The sequence below is a fragment of the Aspergillus glaucus genome (assembly GCF_001890805.1).
Source record: "Aspergillus glaucus CBS 516.65 unplaced genomic scaffold ASPGLscaffold_10, whole genome shotgun sequence".
In the NCBI taxonomy this organism is placed as follows: Eukaryota; Fungi; Ascomycota; class Eurotiomycetes; order Eurotiales; family Aspergillaceae; genus Aspergillus; species Aspergillus glaucus.
In genome coordinates this window covers 230,184-247,727 of record NW_019170462.1, presented here as the reverse complement: position 1 = coordinate 247,727, position 17,544 = coordinate 230,184, and the positions used below count along the sequence as shown (strand labels likewise).

General features: G+C 51.3%; 7 protein-coding genes across 7 annotated transcripts; 2 read left to right on the top strand and 5 right to left on the bottom strand.

Annotated features, from left to right (window-relative positions):
* Window positions 1-212: 212 nt before the first annotated feature.
* ASPGLDRAFT_46984 (cytochrome P450) lies at window positions 213-2,120 on the bottom strand. Its single transcript, XM_022546566.1, has 3 exons — window positions 1,889-2,120; window positions 1,005-1,841; window positions 213-946 (listed from the first exon to the last, which is right to left on the bottom strand). The coding sequence occupies exons 1-3, from the start codon at window positions 2,016-2,018 to the stop codon at window positions 261-263; spliced, it is 1,653 nt and encodes a 550-aa protein (XP_022400864.1). The 5' UTR covers window positions 2,019-2,120; the 3' UTR covers window positions 213-260.
* Window positions 2,121-2,341: 221 nt separating this feature from the next.
* On the top strand, window positions 2,342-3,918 carry ASPGLDRAFT_74293 (putative cytochrome b5 reductase). The gene is made up of 2 exons (XM_022549727.1): window positions 2,342-2,457; window positions 2,511-3,918. The coding sequence occupies exons 1-2, from the start codon at window positions 2,382-2,384 to the stop codon at window positions 3,863-3,865; spliced, it is 1,431 nt and encodes a 476-aa protein (XP_022400863.1). The 5' UTR covers window positions 2,342-2,381; the 3' UTR covers window positions 3,866-3,918.
* Window positions 3,919-4,497: 579 nt separating this feature from the next.
* Window positions 4,498-6,636, bottom strand: ASPGLDRAFT_126202 (translation initiation factor 2A; the record flags this gene model as incomplete). The annotated part of the gene is made up of 4 exons (XM_022540633.1): window positions 4,498-6,280; window positions 6,327-6,398; window positions 6,445-6,514; window positions 6,612-6,636. The coding sequence occupies 4 exons, from the start codon at window positions 6,634-6,636 to the stop codon at window positions 4,498-4,500; spliced, it is 1,950 nt and encodes a 649-aa protein (XP_022400862.1).
* Window positions 6,637-7,182: 546 nt separating this feature from the next.
* ASPGLDRAFT_46980 (uncharacterized protein) lies at window positions 7,183-8,408 on the bottom strand. Its single transcript, XM_022546565.1, has 2 exons — window positions 8,157-8,408; window positions 7,183-8,110 (listed from the first exon to the last, which is right to left on the bottom strand). The coding sequence occupies exons 1-2, from the start codon at window positions 8,228-8,230 to the stop codon at window positions 7,321-7,323; spliced, it is 864 nt and encodes a 287-aa protein (XP_022400861.1). The 5' UTR covers window positions 8,231-8,408; the 3' UTR covers window positions 7,183-7,320.
* A 106-nt stretch (window positions 8,409-8,514) lies between these two features.
* On the bottom strand, window positions 8,515-10,671 carry ASPGLDRAFT_149291 (uncharacterized protein). The gene is made up of 2 exons (XM_022542016.1): window positions 10,417-10,671; window positions 8,515-10,333 (listed from the first exon to the last, which is right to left on the bottom strand). Exons 1-2 carry the CDS (start codon window positions 10,457-10,459, stop codon window positions 8,955-8,957), a joined length of 1,422 nt encoding a protein of 473 aa, XP_022400860.1. The 5' UTR covers window positions 10,460-10,671; the 3' UTR covers window positions 8,515-8,954.
* Window positions 10,672-11,213: 542 nt separating this feature from the next.
* ASPGLDRAFT_46978 (ESCO family N-acetyltransferase) lies at window positions 11,214-13,165 on the bottom strand. The gene is made up of 3 exons (XM_022546564.1): window positions 12,973-13,165; window positions 12,714-12,923; window positions 11,214-12,656 (listed from the first exon to the last, which is right to left on the bottom strand). The coding sequence occupies exons 2-3, from the start codon at window positions 12,743-12,745 to the stop codon at window positions 11,441-11,443; spliced, it is 1,248 nt and encodes a 415-aa protein (XP_022400859.1). The 5' UTR covers window positions 12,746-12,923; window positions 12,973-13,165; the 3' UTR covers window positions 11,214-11,440.
* A 1,838-nt stretch (window positions 13,166-15,003) lies between these two features.
* Window positions 15,004-15,825, top strand: ASPGLDRAFT_35442 (18S rRNA pseudouridine methyltransferase; the record flags this gene model as incomplete). The annotated part of the gene is made up of 2 exons (XM_022544564.1): window positions 15,004-15,288; window positions 15,349-15,825. The coding sequence occupies 2 exons, from the start codon at window positions 15,004-15,006 to the stop codon at window positions 15,823-15,825; spliced, it is 762 nt and encodes a 253-aa protein (XP_022400858.1).
* Between the last annotated feature and the right edge of the window lie 1,719 nt (window positions 15,826-17,544).

Sequence of the window (17,544 nt, the reverse complement as noted above, 5' to 3'; positions counted from 1 at the left end):
TGAGAGATCTTTCATTGTGCTATGTGGTTTGGATTAGGGTTAGGGATATATTCCATAGGATGATTGCTTTAGCGTGAAGTCTATATGGTAGCTAAGCTCCGTTTCTCAATACTAGATGTGAATAATGACCACAAAAAACAATTGTAACCCTTCTACTAGTAAACAATACCTGACGGGCAGATGTTAAACATAAAAAAATAAATCAAATATATAACTCTCTATTCTATATTCTATACCTATCTAACAAAATCTAATAACACTCAAACAGACTTAGCAGGCCACTTGGTCCTCCTCTCAGCCCTGACATACAAATTATTCGGCCTAATCAACTGAAACATCGGATCATACTCAATCGCCCCATCAGCCTCCCTCCGAAACTGATACCGATACACCAACTTGGGCAAAAACACCTTGATCTCCTGCAACGCAAAGTTAAACCCAATACACATGCGCTGTCCCGTCGCAAACGGAATATACGCCGCGCGATGCCTGTTCTTCACGGCATCCGTATCCCATCGGTCCGGATCGAATTTCGCCGGGTTATCCCACAGAGCTGGGTTATTGTGGATGTGGTGCAGGGCTGGGATGATGACTGCGTCCTTGGGGATTTTGTAGCCACCCGGGAGGATCAGATCGAGTCGGGCGGTGCGGCCGGGTTGGAAGGAGGGGTTGTGGCGGCGTTGGGTCTCCTTGATGTATTTGTCGAGGAAGGAGAGGCGGTCGGTGACGTCTGCTGTTATGGGGGTGGTGTCGTCGATATCGTTGTCGATGAGTTCTTGGAGGAGACGCTCTTGCATGCCGGGGTATGTGCAGAGGCCGTAGATTAGCCAGGAGAGGAGGGAGGAGGTTGTTGTGAAGCCGGCGGCGGTGGCGACGACGAGGGACCAGACGAGGCTGGATTTGGGGAGTTTGTCGCCTTTGTTGTCGGTTGCGCGGATTGCGTAGTCTACATAATCAGCATTAGTATGGATCAAGCAAAGACATGGCAGGGGATAGAAACATACCAACCATGTTTGCCGCGCGCAACGCAGCATCCTGCAGCGGCAAATCCTCCACACCACCCCGTTCAGCACTCTGAACCGACTCCCCCACCATCTCTTCAATCCTATTCCTCAACACATGCAACTTCTTCGGGTCCCCAAACGGCAACTTCGCATACCAATCCCCCTTACTCGTGACCTTCTTATTCAACGACAGCATCTCCGCAATCGCCCCAACCATCTCATGCAACGGCGCATCCGCACTAGAAAAGTGCTCAAAGTCCAGCCCCAGCGTCAACTTGCCCACAGCCTGCGACCCCAGCTTCAACATGTACTGGTACACATTCCACGCCTCGCCCCGCTCGTCTAGCTGATCGAAGACCTTGCACGCGTCTTCGACAGAAGCCTGCATCGTGGGCGCGTAGTGCCGCACAGCCTTGGGGCCCAGCGCGGGCGGCAGGAACTTGTGCGTGACCTTCCACTCCTCTGTATCCGTGTCTCCCAGGAAGATACCCGCGGCGGGGGTCTTGAGGGCGGACAGCGGGTGCGCTTCGTTGATATGTTTGGAGAAAAAGTCCGACTCGGCGAAGGCGATTGCAGAGATTTGGGGATCGTTCGTGTGGTAGGTCGTGCGGCCGAGGCTTGTGGCCTTGAAGATTGGGCCGTATGTGTCGAAGAGGCGTTGGTGGTTGCCCAGGTGGTCTGGGTAGATGTCGAAGTAGTTGCCCACATAGGGGAGGCCGTTGGGGCCTTCAGGGTCGCGGACGGCGTGGCCATCGATTGTGATGGCTATGGGTGTTTTGGAGGCGAGGATGTCGGGGACTTCTGAGAAGATGGTTTCTTCGTCTTGGAAGCCGATGCCTGTTTCGTTAGTATGATATGATTAGAGGCCGGTTGATAGAACGTACCCGTTGCTTCAACGATGGCAAAATGCGCAGCGACTACATACTGCAGTCCTTCAAGATCCAAATTCTTTTCGACGGGAAGATGTCTTGCCGAAGAGACTGGCTCTCCAAGAAGATAGAATTGCTGAGACATTTTGGTGTATATTCGCAAATGAATCTGACTTAGCTTGCAGGTCATGCAATAGTGTCCGTACCCTCAACTTATATACCATCCAAATACCCTACCTAGCAAAAGATTCCGAGGTTTCTTTACCGCAGTCATATCCACTTATCGGATTGCCATTACAACAACTCACCGTAGTGTGGTCTAGCCTTCGTTAAGAGTACGTGTGTACTTCCTCGGAACCTGCGCGTTTCCGATTGGTCAGTTTGGACTCCGTATAGATCAGACATTGACAGGCGTTTATTTAAAGAAGCGAATATCGCCCAACAATTCAGAACTCATCAATTCCTAAGCGATTATCTTCTCGCAAGTTGAACTCTGAAATCGAGTACAATGTCGGAATACACCCCCCAAGACATCGCATCTCACAAGTCCAGAGATGACCTGTGGATCGCCATACACGGAAAGGGTACTTCTTCCTAATACCCTCACACTCCTAAGTACTAAAACTGACGATAACAGTATACAACATAACCCCCTACATCCGCGACCACCCCGGCGGCGTAGACGTCCTCCTCGACACAGCCGGCACCGACGCAACAGAAGCATACGACGAAGTCGGCCATTCCGAAGACGCAGACGAGATCCTGCAATCATACTTCATCGGAACCTTGAAAGATGCACAGGAACACCGTCCCAAGAACAAAACTGTTCGTGTGATTCAGCAACCAGCCAAGTCTATGGCGGTGGTTTCAAAGAGCCCCAAGGGTTCGCGGAGTATACTCAAGAAGATTGCCCTCATTGCAACCTCGAACGTGGGCGTGGCGCTCCCTGTGTACCTCTTCTTTTCCTCCGGGGGTAATGTCGACATCCATAAATTTCTTCCAAAGAGTCTACCAGCCTGGCCTCGGTCATTGTCGATTGCCTCCCTACAACAAAGCACAGCAGGAGGCAAGGGAAGTTTCACAACGGGCTTCACAACAGCAACCATCCTCATGGGCACCCTGGCGGCCCTCGCAATCCCAAAACTCTCCGCCCTGGTATCCCCCGACTCCGGCTTCACCAAGTACCCACCGCATATGAAATCGCGCAGAGCCCCGAAAGCCAATCCCCATCTTGCAAAGGGCTTCCTCAATCCCAAGGACTACAAATCCCTCCCGCTAGTCCGGAAGGATGAACTCGCGCCGAACGTGTATCGCTTTGTTTTCGATCTCCCGAAATCAACGGATGTCATTGGTCTTCCTATCGGACAGCACGTTGCTATCAAAGCTGTTATCAACGGGGAGACGGTTTCGCGGTCTTACACGCCCACGTCGAATAACACTGACCTCGGCCGTTTGGAACTAGTCATTAAATGCTACCCCGATGGCCTATTGACAGGTAAATACCTCGCCAACCTGCAAATCGGCGATACAGTGCAATTCCGCGGCCCCAAGGGCGCGATGAAGTATTCCCGGGGCCTATGTAAGAAGATCGGTATGATTGCCGGCGGCACTGGCATCACGCCCATGTACCAATTGATCCGTGCGATCTGCGAGGACGAAGCGGATGAGACGGAGGTTAGCCTTGTGTATGCGAATCGCGCCGAGGGCGATATTCTGATGCGCAAGGAGTTGGAGGCGTTTGCGAAGGCGTATCCGAAGAAGTTCAGGGTCTGGTACATGCTTGATCAGCCGGAGAAGGGGTGGAAGTATGGATCTGGGTATGTTACTCCTGCTGTTATGAAGGAGAAGTTGCCCGGGGCGGCGCCGGATACTAGGATCATGCTTTGCGGGCCTCCGGGGATGGTGAATGCGGCTAAGAAGGGTCTTGCTGGGTTGGGTTTCCAGCCTCCGGGGGCTGTTGCGAAGATGTCGGATCAGATTTTCTGTTTTTAGTTATTGTTAGTTTTGGATAGACTTGTATAATAGAGCACTTGTTACCGTTCACAACCATCTTTAACTGATCCTGCCATTATCAATGCCTCTTTTTGAGGGCAGAGATATCTAAACTGGCCTCGCGAGGCTATAGCGTAGTCGCTTATACGATTACTATCAACCAGGACACTTGCGAGATGTCTACTGGAGAGAAGTGGCACGTCTTCACCAAGCAACCGTGTCAGCGTTGTTGAAGAATAGGCTTGTCTGGTTGCCTTACCTCGCTATAATCAACTCAATAGTAGGGCTTCACTAGGGGTCACCTGTTCTGACGCTGTCTCTTGTCCGTCTGGTCCGCTTTACCCTTCATGTTCAATAGTATACATAAAATGGTTCGACACTTCGATGCCTGTCTCAACTGTTCGTTTGTAATCCCAATGGTGTAAGTTAATGCTATCTCAACATACTAGCTACGATAGCCTCTACTAATCTAAGAAGAAAGAACACCTCATAACCTAAAAATGGACATATATGTGTGTATTGGGCGCATCAGCCACTGACTGATATCTACCTATGATAAGGGCGCCAAAAAATCACGGGCGACAGCAGGTAACCAACACCCTTCCTAAATGCTTTGCTATGATGCATGCAACCTAACCGGTATACCCTGACGCCTCCAAATCCTTCCGAACACCATCCTCCGTCTGGATCTTCTTCATCTGCGTATCCTCCAGCTTCTCACCCCCAGCAAGGCGCATCTTCAGCTCGTCAATAGCACGCATCTTCTTCAACAACCCGCGGATCTTCTTGTCCTGCGCGCCCGGCTCTTCCACAGGAGCAGGCTCGGGTTCGGCGGGTTGTTCGACGGACTTGGTCGTGCCGTTGGTCTTGCCGCCCTTGCTGGCGCCATTGGCGTTGGCAGTGCGGTTACCGTTCTTCTGGGCGGCGGCGGCGGCGGCGTCGTCTGCTTCCTTTTTCTTGGCTTCGCGCTTCTTCTTGTTCTTGGCGGCGGATTTGGAGAGTTCTTTTTGTTCGGAACCCGGTAGTGGGACGCCGCCGCCTGGGGCGGCGCCAGGGGGGAGGTACTCGGGGTCAGCGCCGGGGACATCGCGGCGGCGGGGCTTGCCGAAGCTGCTTGTGGAGGCAACGCCGGAGCCTGCGCCGTCGCGGATAAATGCGGCTCCGCCCTCGTCTTCACGCTTGAACGCCAGAGGAGTTGTCTGGCCGCGCGCTCCAGGGGGTCGGTAGGCGCCGGCCGGCTTGACGGGGGCTTTCCGGGTGTTGAGGTAGGCGAGCGCGGAGGGGTGCGGGGTGGGAGGGTTCTTGAGCGGGTCGGCTGAGGCGGCGGTTTGTTGGACGTCGGGTTGGGGTCTCCAGAAGACGTCGTAGAGCTCGTGCATGTCCTCGTTGTACATGAGGCTGCCGCCGACGTGCCAGATACGGACGCCGTTGTCCACGCGCAGACGCGGGCTGGTCGTTGCGGTCAGGATGTACTGGCCGTCGGGAGACCATTCGCACACACTGGCGTTGGAGGCTTCCACCGTCGTGACCTTTTGGTAGTCCTTGTCCACGTCGATGATGTCCATCTGGCCAGCCAAGTTACCGAATCCAGCCACCAGCACGAATCGTCCGCTGGGCGAGAACAGGATAGTGTTGCGAGGTCCCAGAGGGAAAGTGTGCTTGGGCACACCGCGGAAGTTGAAGATGGTCGTCTTGGCCGGCATGTAACCGTACACAACACCAAACTCCCGCGAGTTGGGCGACCACGACACATCGTGGATCGGTCCCTCCTTGTCCAGCTCCACTCTCGAGTCAAAGCCACCGTTGGAGCTGAGCAAGTACAAGGTAGTTTCACCATAGTAACTCTTGCCCGTGCGGTCGACCTCAGTCTGCGCAAGCACAATCAAAGTAGTTCCCTGAGCGTTCCACTTCAATTGCACCTTGTCGCCCTTGAAGAAACTCTTCTGCGACACCGGCGCACCGAACTGCGGCACAACAAAAACCTTGACTGCGGCGGGCTGTCCCTTACGCTCGGGAACAAAAACCGCAATCGACTGGCTGTTCTTTCCCGACGAGAGCGCAAAATCCGCCACCCCCTCCACGCGCAGCTTGTTCCAGACCGTCGACAGGTTCTCGCTCTGATAAAACTGGACCTCGTTGGTGACCACGCGAGCGCACAGCTTCTCATCGGCCGAGTACTGCAGGTTCCAGCCGGTCTGCGACTTTTGCACAAAGCTGCCCACGACCGTGTGCTCGTCTCCATCTTCGACCGCGCGCCAGACCTTGAGGTTCTTCACGGCGTCCCCGTTTGCGTCTTTCGTCGGACGCTGCCAGGTGATGAGGTAGGAACCGAGGGGCGAGAAGGCCAATTCGAAGACGTTCTCGGCGGGGATAGTAGAGACGGCGTGTCCGACGGAGGGGTCGATGATGATCACCCTAGATTGTCAGTTCCTTTTCTCTTCAAACAGGTTAAAAGACATACTTATCAGGAGATGCCCACGCATAATACCGACCGCACGGAGAATAAGCTGCACAACGGAGGTTTCCCTCAGGTCTAACCCGTCAGCACTATCCAAATCGATCCACAACAAATATCATACCTCGTAAACCCCGGCAACGACTCATAAACAGGGGCCGCATCGAGAAGGCCAATCCCCTTGACCGTTCGGACTGAAGTTAGTTAGCCAGTGCGCCTGACACAAGTACCAAACTGGCAGGAAGAAGAAGGGAAAAAAAAAAAAAAAAAAAAAAAAAAAAAGCAACTCACAAGCAAGCTGTGTAGGAGCGGCCATTTTCAAGAATTCTGCACCTGTATCAAACCACGCGCAATCCAAAGTATGCTATCGTATGCAAATTTTCCAACAGGAAAGCGAATCAAGGCAGACACGAGGAAGTTTTCACTATCCTCCCTAGTGTGAAGCACGAAAGCCGCGAAATCCCCAGCAAGCGTAGAATAAACAAGACAAAGTGCACAAAGACAGCAAACTTGTCTGTCTGTTCTCTCGGTTTGTTGGTTTGGAGTAGTGGTTGTGGCGAGGACTGGTGTTGGTCTGACGCAACGGGAGGCCACACAAATTCGCACAAAGAGAGCCCGAACGAGGGAAGAGTTCAATTGGAGTTGATGCTTGACAAGTCAATGCCAGCAAGTTGAAGGCAAGCAGAGCGGAGGGGTGTGTAGAAGAGAGAGGTGTAGAGAGAGGTGTAGAGAGGAGGTGTAGAGAGGTGGAAGTGAAGAGGTGGAAGTTGAGTGGGTGGAAAAAGTTCGGCGGCATGGCGGCGACTACAGGTGATATACAATACACATGATATACAGTAGAATAGTATAGAGATACTTATACTGCTATACTTAAGTAAATAAAATTGATTCAGCTCGATTTACAAACAGACCGTAATAACCATAACAGAAACAGTAATCCTCCTAATGACGCCAGTACAAATACACCCAACCGAACCCGAAATAGAACATAATCAAAAGATTAACTACCCTCACCATTGTACGGAGTAGCCAACCGCGGAGTCTTAACAGTAGTATCAACCACATCCGCATCATAAGTCATCCCATCAATCATCCTCGCATCCTCCCCCGTCTGCTCCGGCATATTCGACGACGATCCCGCCGGCGACAACGGCGACGGCATCATAGGACTATCAGCCTGCCCCTGCAAATACGCCGCGATCGTATTCGCCCGGCTCGCTGTCGTCGGACTACCCAACGAACTGGGCGTGCGCCGACCAGATGACACCCGGTTCAAGTTCGGCCGCGAAATCGGTCCGCTAACAGTACTCGCGCCCTCACCGAAGCCAACGAGACTCGCATTCCCCTCGTCGCTGATGTTACCTACGCTCGAGGCACCGTCATCAGGGTCCTCGCTCATCTTATCGCCGTCAAAGGTGAAGTCGCTTCCGCTAGCCCAGGTCGTGCGTCCGCCGACGCTGGCTGTCGTCGCGCTGGCGCTGCCCACGGTACTTCGCTCTTTGCTGTTGTTGTACTGGCTGTCGAAGTAGCCCGGGATGATCTGTGTCGCGAGACCTGAGCCGCCGGGCTGGGAGGTGGGACTGGCGCGAGCGGTAGCGACTCGTTCGAGACCGGCGAGGCGGGAGATGCGGTCTGCGCGCTCGGCCTCGAGGGTGTTGGTGGAGCTGAGGGAGGTGGAGGAGGAGTGATGCGCATGGCGGCCGTGGGGATGGGGATGGCCCTGGTGACCGTCTTTGATGGCGGTGGTGGATAACGTGGAGAGGGAGGTGGTTCCTGAGTTGGGGGTGCCACTGGTTTGTTAGTTAAGCTCGCTAGATATGAGTACAGTAGACTTACGGTCCCATGTCAGATGGAGTGACGGAGCCGGAGGGAGGAGGAGGAGGCAAGTTGATCAAGGTAGGAGTAGACATCTTGTCTCTTTGATGTACTCTGTAGAGTAGTAGAATAGAAGAGTAGGCGAGGCCAGCTGCACTCGACTGCAGAGTAGATCAATTAGCGACAGCCCACGAAGCAGTCTCGATTGCGACAGAGCAAGAAGATTGGCGTATAGTTGAGTGTCAAGATACAACACAAGCAGTTGAGAGAAACGATGACGGTGAATGGAGAGTAGTAGGTGGAGGGGCGAGTTTATCTTTCCGCATTCACCAGACCACAAACAGCTTACTGATCCCCTTTACTAACTATGTATATTCTTCTGACATCGACATGAATCGCATTCTTTTTTAGATAATATTATTTTATGTCCCTTGATTTCTTTGCTCAAAATGAGGCGACGTCATGGCTCCCTGCAGCCAATCAATCCCTATGCTCTAGCACGCTATGTACATAGTACATTGATACTAATGCAAGCAGTACAGCTATGTACTATGTAGATACAGAGAATAGAACCATAGCTCATTACGGTGTATATACTTATACGTATCAGTCTCTCCGAGTTCAGCATAGTCAGTCATAACTCCTCCCCAGACCCGTCTCCGAGATCCACTTCCGTTCCAAACAATGTTCTCGCTCTCGCCACCGCCGGATACGGAGTATGCACCAGGGTACTCTGCACTGTATGTGTATGTACAGCAGGATCATACTTGTAACTAACAAACAATCATTCATAAAGCATCCAATGAGTCACAGATGCAGCTAATGACTCCCCTGGCGGCTCTCATACCGTCCCCGAAGATCATCCACCTCCTTCTGTAACCGCGACAGATCCTCCAGGATGTTATTCGCGTTCGATGGTTGGAAGGAACTCTCTTCTTCCGTCTTCTTCGGCTGCACGTAGCTGGCGGGTCGGGTGCTATCATTGCTATAACGAGCCCGTCGCGGCGGTGGAGGAGGAGGAGGCGCTGCGGCTGAGGAGGACCCGGACGTTGTTCGTCGGATAGATGTTGTTCTCGATAGTGGTGATTCCGCGGTGGGTGATAGCGGGGATGGCGCTTGTTCTTTAAGTGACGAGGTAGATTTCAATGTATTCTCATCGGTTTGCAACGACAGCGGCCTCGAAGCTCGTTGCACCGGCGGGTTTAATGACGTGGTGGTGGTACCTGGACTCGGGGGCGGGGAGGGCTTAACTCCCTCGCTCCCGACAGGTAGTGACAATCGGTTCTGATTCTGTTTGGAGGATAATGTAGATTTGGATCTCTTCATCTGACTATGTCGTCGACTGAGCGGTGGCGTAGGCGGACGCTTGTATTGGGACTGACTGCGCTTGAGCGTGTCCGTCGCTCTGGGGTTCGAGTTCTGGTTCGGATTCTGGCTTTCATTCGGAACTGAAGAGAAATAGTCCACCTGGACAGACGGCTTACTAGACTGTGACGGCGTACTCGGCGTATTGAACGAGGTCTCGGAAGAAGAATCATGAAAGGAAAAGCGTTTCGATTCAGCCGGCACCGGTTGCACCGGATTATTGATCAACTTCCCATGATGGCTCTTCGGAGGAGGCGGTGGTTTCTTCTCCCTGTTCCCTGACCTGCTGCTCAGAGATCTTGTATCGATATCCGTAACCGACGTGCGTTTGTTCACCGTCCCCGAACGTGTAGATAACTGAGAGACATCGGTACTGCTGCTATTCGCAGTCCGGGACCCCGTGGGAGGCGGAGGAAGTGGACGACTAGCCCGTTTTGCTGACTTTGGATGTAATGTGTTGCTTTCTTTCGTGGATATATCTGCGCTTGTAGGAGGTGCCGACGATAGACCATCGGGCTGAACGGCGGAGTCCCGTCGAGTCTCCTTGTAACTCCCGCTATCCCGATCATTATCGCTCAAATGTGAAGCCTGCCGGAAGGGATCTGACGTCGAGCCATCATCGGATGACACGGAGGTTGTATCGACATCCCTGGTTGATTCCGTTGTCGATGCCGTCGTCGCGGCGGTAGGAGTAGCAGCGGCGGGGTTCTGATCCTCGTTGTCCTGCGCGTCAAACGCCTTTATATCCTCATTTCCATTTTCATTATCATAACCCGCAGCCCCAGGAGGAGCGAAAAGCGAATCATCAACGAATTGCGTCGTAACCGGAAGCGCTGCACCACGATCAAACATTAGCCTTCACATTTCCCCGGGGGGGCCAACCGGAAGTGGCGGCAGGAAATGCAGACTCACTCACCGTCAGGCTTCCTACTAAGGCGGAAAGGATTTAATCCAGACATCGCGAAGGAAGTAAACTGCGCCGAGCATCAGAATGATTAAAGTTGGGAGGGAAAGGGAAAGGAAAAAGGGGAGAAGGAAGAGGAGAAGGAAGAGGAGAAGGCTGAGGTGAGATACTAACAACAAGGTTGGGTTGGGATGGCCGTTTCCGGATAAACCGCTATGATTGTTTGGGTTCATAGATTTGTTGTGATTGATTATGTTTAACTATGGCTTTTGAAGTATTTTAAGCCTCTTTTTATTGTATCTTTTTACGGAGTAATTGTGGTTGTATTGTTATTACTTTTGTAGCACATCACCGTCACAAGCTTCCGAGTACATCGGCAATCCCGTACCCCATACGGGGTATGTCGCCCTGCTACACAATGGACACCAGATACCCTGTAATACACTGTACAAGAATGGAATAGCTGTTGATGAGTTGGCACACTTCAATACAACCAGTTATATACAGCTGGTTATAAGATTCCCCCAAATCGACATCTGCATGTCATTCGCCTCTCAAAGGCTATCGTACATGGTTATGATTTGCATTCCGGGGAGTGAATCCTGATATGCGAGGGTACATTATTGCTGTAGCTAGATGATACTCTTACTTATCAAGAGATCGAAGAAAATGTAGTATGTCTGCTACTCTGGCTGATTGCAATTTGCTTCCCTCGCCTCTAAATGATAAAATGACAACAAGATGCAACCGTTGACGATAATAAACGAATAAAAAGACCTATATAGTACAGAGAAGATATCAAGGAAATGAAAAAAAGAAAAAAAAAAAAAAAAAAGAAAGAAAGAAAGAAAACACAGTATCCTGCCAGATCCGTGTTATACAAATTGAGCCAGATTGCTCTGCGCAATCTCTTCGTATACCAAAGCCCAATGGATAAACAAAATAAATGAAAAGGGTATCAGTCAGTCACTCTTGTACTGAGTGTGTAACGTCCATATCTGCTTCCATCCCACGCAATTTCGATCCTGCGAAAGGTTCAACTCTCATTGTAAACATGCCACGGCTCATCGGGCCCAAAGAATGACCGAATCAAACGATTCCCACTTTCAGTGGGTTGACTGAAAGCGATCTGCTCCTTGGGGATTTCCATTCCGTAAATGAAATTCACCACCACGCAATCCAGGAGATCCATGGCAATTCCTTTCCGTCGGGACGAGCCTGACGTCCAGATCCGCGAGATGCCGACGATGGCGGGATGTGTCTCATCTCCAACTGTAATCGAGGAGCTGTTGTTGGACGGGTGTTCGGCACCTCCACCGTTGGCCTGTGTTGCCGACTTTTGGACGGGCTTTGATTCCCAAATCCGCTCCGTCAGACATGCTCCCACGCAGCGACTATCTTTCATGTGTAGAAAGACCTTGTAGCGATCCACCTTCTCCATCGACTCGTGTTGTTGATCCTTAGGAGGCTCGACTTGGCTCCAGAGGACGTCGTCGGGAATCTCCGGAGAGGAGAGGTCCTTGCTGATAACCTCCAACACTTTCTTCGCCTGGTTCTTCGCAGACGGCGACGCCTTGCGATCAACAATCACCACGTAGCCCTCATCGAATCGAGTCGCCTCGTAAACCCAGCGACATGCATTCGCCCGCATAAACGCCTTCCCAAGATCCACCCCGGTCGAGTTCATATCATGAAACTTCTTATGCAAAGCCGCATCCTCCGTATTGGTGGGATTATACTCCATCCCACAAGTCGTACATGTCTTGCGCACATCCCGTCCCACGTCGATCTGCATCTGTTTCAGCGTCGGCTGTTGCTGCTGCCGTTGTTGCGACGGCTGCGACGCCTGTTTCAGCTTTTTCTTCGGTGGATCGGCCGACGAGCGCACACTGTTGGAATTCACCTCGGAAAGCGGGGTACCATTGGCACCATCTTTAGTCGCGGAGTGCTTGCGCTTGAGGAACGAAAACGTGGGTTTCCGCGTGTTGGCCGGCGGCGGGCTCAACCTGGGTGGCGGTGACGAGGGAGGTGTTGAGAGGTCATCGTCCTGCGTGGCCTCTGAAAGAACAACTGAATTGCGACGCGACGGATTTGATAGGATAGCAGCGGATGACTCGCGTATGGCATATTGCAGATTGGCTTCAGCTTCGTCGGACTCGTCGCCGGCTTGGACGCGTCTCTTCTTCGCAGCAGGGTTTTGGTCGTCGTCGTAGACGCGCCATAAGGGTCTTCCGTAAGTTTTCATGAGGCCTCTGTAAACGGACAGTATATTAGCATTATTCTGGAGTCATGGTGGTTGGCGACCGTACCGCTTGAATGAATTCGTTACAGTCCACGGCATCTCAATGTCGACAAATGCATTTACTTGGGAGCGCGAGGCGACATGGACGAGGCTGAAACGAGGGTTTTATAAGATCGCCTGCCTTGATGCTTTTTGGTGGCGAACTGGACGTGTTTACTTTTTTGATGCGGATTCGGCGCACAGCAGGAGAAATCACGGGCAACGCGTGTGGTTGGCGCTAAGCCGCTTTTAGTCATATTGCTGGTGTCAGTCACGAGACTACTTACTGGGTATTTGTAGGATTGAGGAGACACGGAGAGAGTAAATAGTAGTAGTAGTAGTAGTAGTAGTAGTAGTAGTAGTAGTAGTAGCAAAAATAAAGAGAGGGTGAAATGAGAGAGAAGAATACTGTATTTATGCGCGTATGGATGTCAGCGAATTCCGTGATGAGGACGGAGTATGCGGATATGATGAATGATGATGGAACGAACCACTGTTATACTGAAATAGATAGTAGAAGAGAGTATAGAAGAGAGATGATGATAGAAAAGAGAGAATAATTGTACGGAGTAGAAGATGAGACCACTGGTGCTGTGGGACTTTTCTCGCCCCTTAATAGCGCTCACCACTACTTCCTACTATGTATAACTATACGGACTCACTACTCCATAGAAGACCTGGGGCCTAATCATCGCCAACCCATTCAAATCAGAGTCCTCCAGATGGTGAGTCCCCTCCAAGACACTGTACGAGGATCCGGCTGAATCTGACAGATCCGCCCCAGAATACGGGGTACACAGAATCACATCCTCAGCTTGGCTCACAGCGATCGGTTCTCGTTATGCGATAGATGAGAATACAAGTACATCATCCTGGGCGACGGCGTGGATGCCCATCTCAGCCAACCCCGTCGATGCTATGCCTGCGAGATGTTGCCTTGCTTGCGCAGCTAAGGCGCAGCAGGCTGTACTTGTAAGCAGTAAAGGTAAGGCTCCGTTCTGATGTGGATAATGTGGAGAGTTGACTGACATCTGCTCAGTGTGAGACAACAGTACGGATACGGTTCTCTACGAGTTCGCTGATACAGGATGGCTGATTATCATCCAGTGAGATATGCTATCGAGCTGATCTCTGGTGACTATGCAATCGATGCAATTCCATCACTTGCGCACTCCCTGCATTGTCAAGGTCGCACCACCAGGCTGTTTGCGCAATATCGCCTCAATAGCGCTGGCATGTGTAACTTGGATGTGCCTTGCCATGAGTAAGTTGCTGTTGATACGGAGTACTCTCTACTCTGTTTCTCATGATTTTGCTCTGTTGGGTAATTTGGCCTTATGGCTCTACTAAGCGTGCCTCATTCATATGCAGCTCGGACCCCGGGCGACGATCTCCTGTGGCAAATAGCCTGCATAATATCGCTCATGCTTCTTGATATGTACGGAGTACTCTCGCACTCCGGGACCGGGCGTCAGACATCAGAGTATTAGTCTCGCCGACCGGAAATACTGAACCGTCCAATTGATACTCCGGAGTACGCTTCCCGGAGGACTGACAGCCGTGCTCAACGCCTGGATGTTCGATTATCCTGCAAGTCATCCTCAGAGAAATTAAACATGTGCTTTTGCTATACCGGCCAGTTTTACGGAGTAACGGAGACAACGATCCCGGGTATGTTGGCCTACGAGAGAGAGCATCAGCATTGATTAATTTCGGCGTATGTCGGTTATTAATGTAGTAACAAAAGCAATTCGATTAAAGAGAACCAGATGGAATGACAATAACTCCTCGCACTTGTAGTATTGTTCTTGTTATTGGTATGCCTCTTTAGTATATTAACTCCGTCTGCCGCTTATCTTCTTCGGGTTTTTTCTCTTCCTTTTTACTTCCACCTTTCGTATTCCCAACAAGAAAAAAAAATTTTTTTTTCTCTACTCTTTTAACACTTTCAATTGCAAGATAAACAATTCTTCTCTCCAAATAAAACAGACACAACAATGGCAGACATAACTCAAGTGGCCGGCAAGAGAAAGCGTGCGAGTATGTTTAATCCAATGGGAACCCCCGACAGTCTTTTTTTCCTTTCCGTCCCCTCTCCTCTCACCTTTTCTTCTCTCTTCCATCTCCCACTCTTCTCTCAACGAGGCACTTCAACAATTTTATCCTTATATTTATATTGGATATCTTGGCTATCTTGTTCAACACTATATATCTGATATCTCTCACTGTTTTTTGTGCCTCTGCGAGATTCTCACTTTTGCCCCTCTCTTGACAACCCGCCACTGGACACGACATCGTCTTCCAACATATACAAGAAAATGACTGACCGATCTTCCTCAGGGACCCAGTCCTGCCCTCCTCCCGAATTGCCCCAGCTGGTGGCTGAGCAGCATACTCCCATCCCTCCCCAAGACAAGGACACCAAGCGTTTGATTGTCGTTCTCTCCAATGCCAGCTTGGAGACTTACCGGGCTGCCCACGGTGGACGCAGCGGTCCGGGTCGCGACGAGAAGTACTCGTTGCTGAACAGTGACGAGCATATTGGTGTCATGCGCAAGATGAACCGCGACATTAGCGAGGCCCGTCCGGATATCACACATCAGGTTAGTATATCTGCTTTTTATAATTGTTTCGTTTGGTTACTAATTGTTCTTTCACTGTAGTGCCTCCTGACCCTCCTCGACTCGCCCGTCAACAAGGCCGGAAGACTGCAAATTTTCATTCACACCGCCAAAGGGGTTCTGATCGAAGTGAACCCCTCGGTCCGTATTCCCAGAACCTTCAAGCGGTTCGCCGGTTTGATGGTTCAACTCCTTCACCGGTTGTCTATCCGCTCAACAAACTCGCAGGAGAAGTTGCTGAAGGTCATCAAGAACCCCATTACGGACCACCTTCCCCCCAACTGCCGGAAGGTGACCCTCAGTTTCGAGGCCCCCGTGGTGCGGACCACCGACTACGTCGAGTCTATGGGTCCCAACGAGAGCATTTGCATCTTTGTTGGTGCCATGGCCAAGGGTCACGATGACTTTGCCGACTCCTTCAAGGACGACACCATCAGTATCAGCAACTACAGTCTGAGTGCAAGTGTGGCGTGCAGTAAATTCTGCCATGCTGCCGAAGAAGCCTGGGATATTCTTTGATTTCCCAGCGTTTATGCGTCAACCGCATTTACAACGAGGGAAGGGAAAAAAAGAAACTTTTACGAGGTGACGAAATTTCTTGCGTTGGGTACTCGATGCGATGATCAAATGCCGCACGATATTTAATGTTTTTTTTTGTTGGAATCCTTTATTTTAGGGGGTTTTACAACGGTATCGCCACAGCCGGGCCACCAGCGTCTCATGGGCATTCACCTTCCAGGGACGGTCTCATGTGGTGCTGGTCGGGTTACAATGGGCCCTACGATTACGACGGCCCAAGACAGGGTTTGGCCTTGGCTTGTGGCGATTTACGCGCTGAGGACTTGAGCGCATGCCAAGTGCGGTACGCCAAAGGAAAGGAGGAGATATTAAAGAGAGACGAGAGAGAGACGTGGTGGTTAGACGTCTTGGGGACTGGCACTTTCCACCTTATTTCGGTAGACGAATTCAACATTCTGTTCCCTTCCATGTCTTCAACAGACTTGGTCACTGTATGGATAGACCGGGACAAGACGGCTATCCGGGGAGAGCAGCAAGTGCTGCACGAGAATCCCTACTGGCATGGTGAGACATCATCTCGTGATGGATTGCTCTAGCCACGAGGGGCTGTCAGATCGTAGTCGTAAGTACAGTACTCTACTTTATTGTACAAGTACTCCGTAGACAGCGCAGAGATGGATGCCTTGTTTGTGCCTAATCTTTGAGGCATTCACATATCTTGGTTGATCGCCTTTCTCCGGTGTTTCACCAACGGAGTACAGAGTTCACACTCACAATTATTCTGCCGCCTGCAATTCAGCCGGCGACATGCTCGCTTCAATTTATTTCAATCACGTTCACTCATTAATGAACCCCAGACCATAACTAACCCTCATTCGCCCGGGTGCTCCCGGTGGCTGGAGATCTCGACGTGGCACGCAGAAATCCCAGCATTATGTATTGCCTCTATCCACAGTGGACCGGACCAGCCGCTTCACTTTTACTGGTTTACACATTACAAGCGGATGACAATGAGTTATTCTTTTGACAATACAGCGAGGATATGGCGATCAGGCCATGCACGGAGCTCTCTCTGAGCAAAGCCCGAACGAGCTGAACGGATTGATAGGATGGGAATATCTCATGCTTCTAGAAGATGATCTTAGTCTCTCGCTAAGGGATCACGGCCATGGACAAAGTTCGGCGGTCAGAGTGCAAATAATGCCCAAGAGGAACGAGGCACAACGCCGTCCTATCGGTCTGACTCTCGGGACATTCTGACAAAGTACGGAGCACACGGAGCACTTACAGACGGTGTGAAAAGTCTGTCCGCCCCTCAGCGGTGCTGGTCCAATACGGGCGGTCCTTCATGGCCCTTTGACTTTCTTTCTCGCTGCCTTGTCGCCTCACCAGCGTCAAAGAATATGCGCTCTTCGGGACTTCCTATCTGCGGATCGGGCTCCTGTCAGTAGTATCCCTGGTCTATCCTTGTCCTATCCTTTCCTTGATAGGCGCTCATCCGACCCGGGAGAAGACTCAATTCCCCGCGATGACCTGGCTGGTTGGTCCCCACTTTGAATCTCTTCTGGTCTTGGAGCTTCACCGAAAGAGAGCGAAGAACGTAGCCATGATGGGTCGAAACATGCATTACCGAGACTCCTGGTTGGAAGACCTCGTGGAAGGACCGAACATTACCTGCAGTGCTGGGCTTGTATGCTACATGACTGGTCAGTCTGGCAC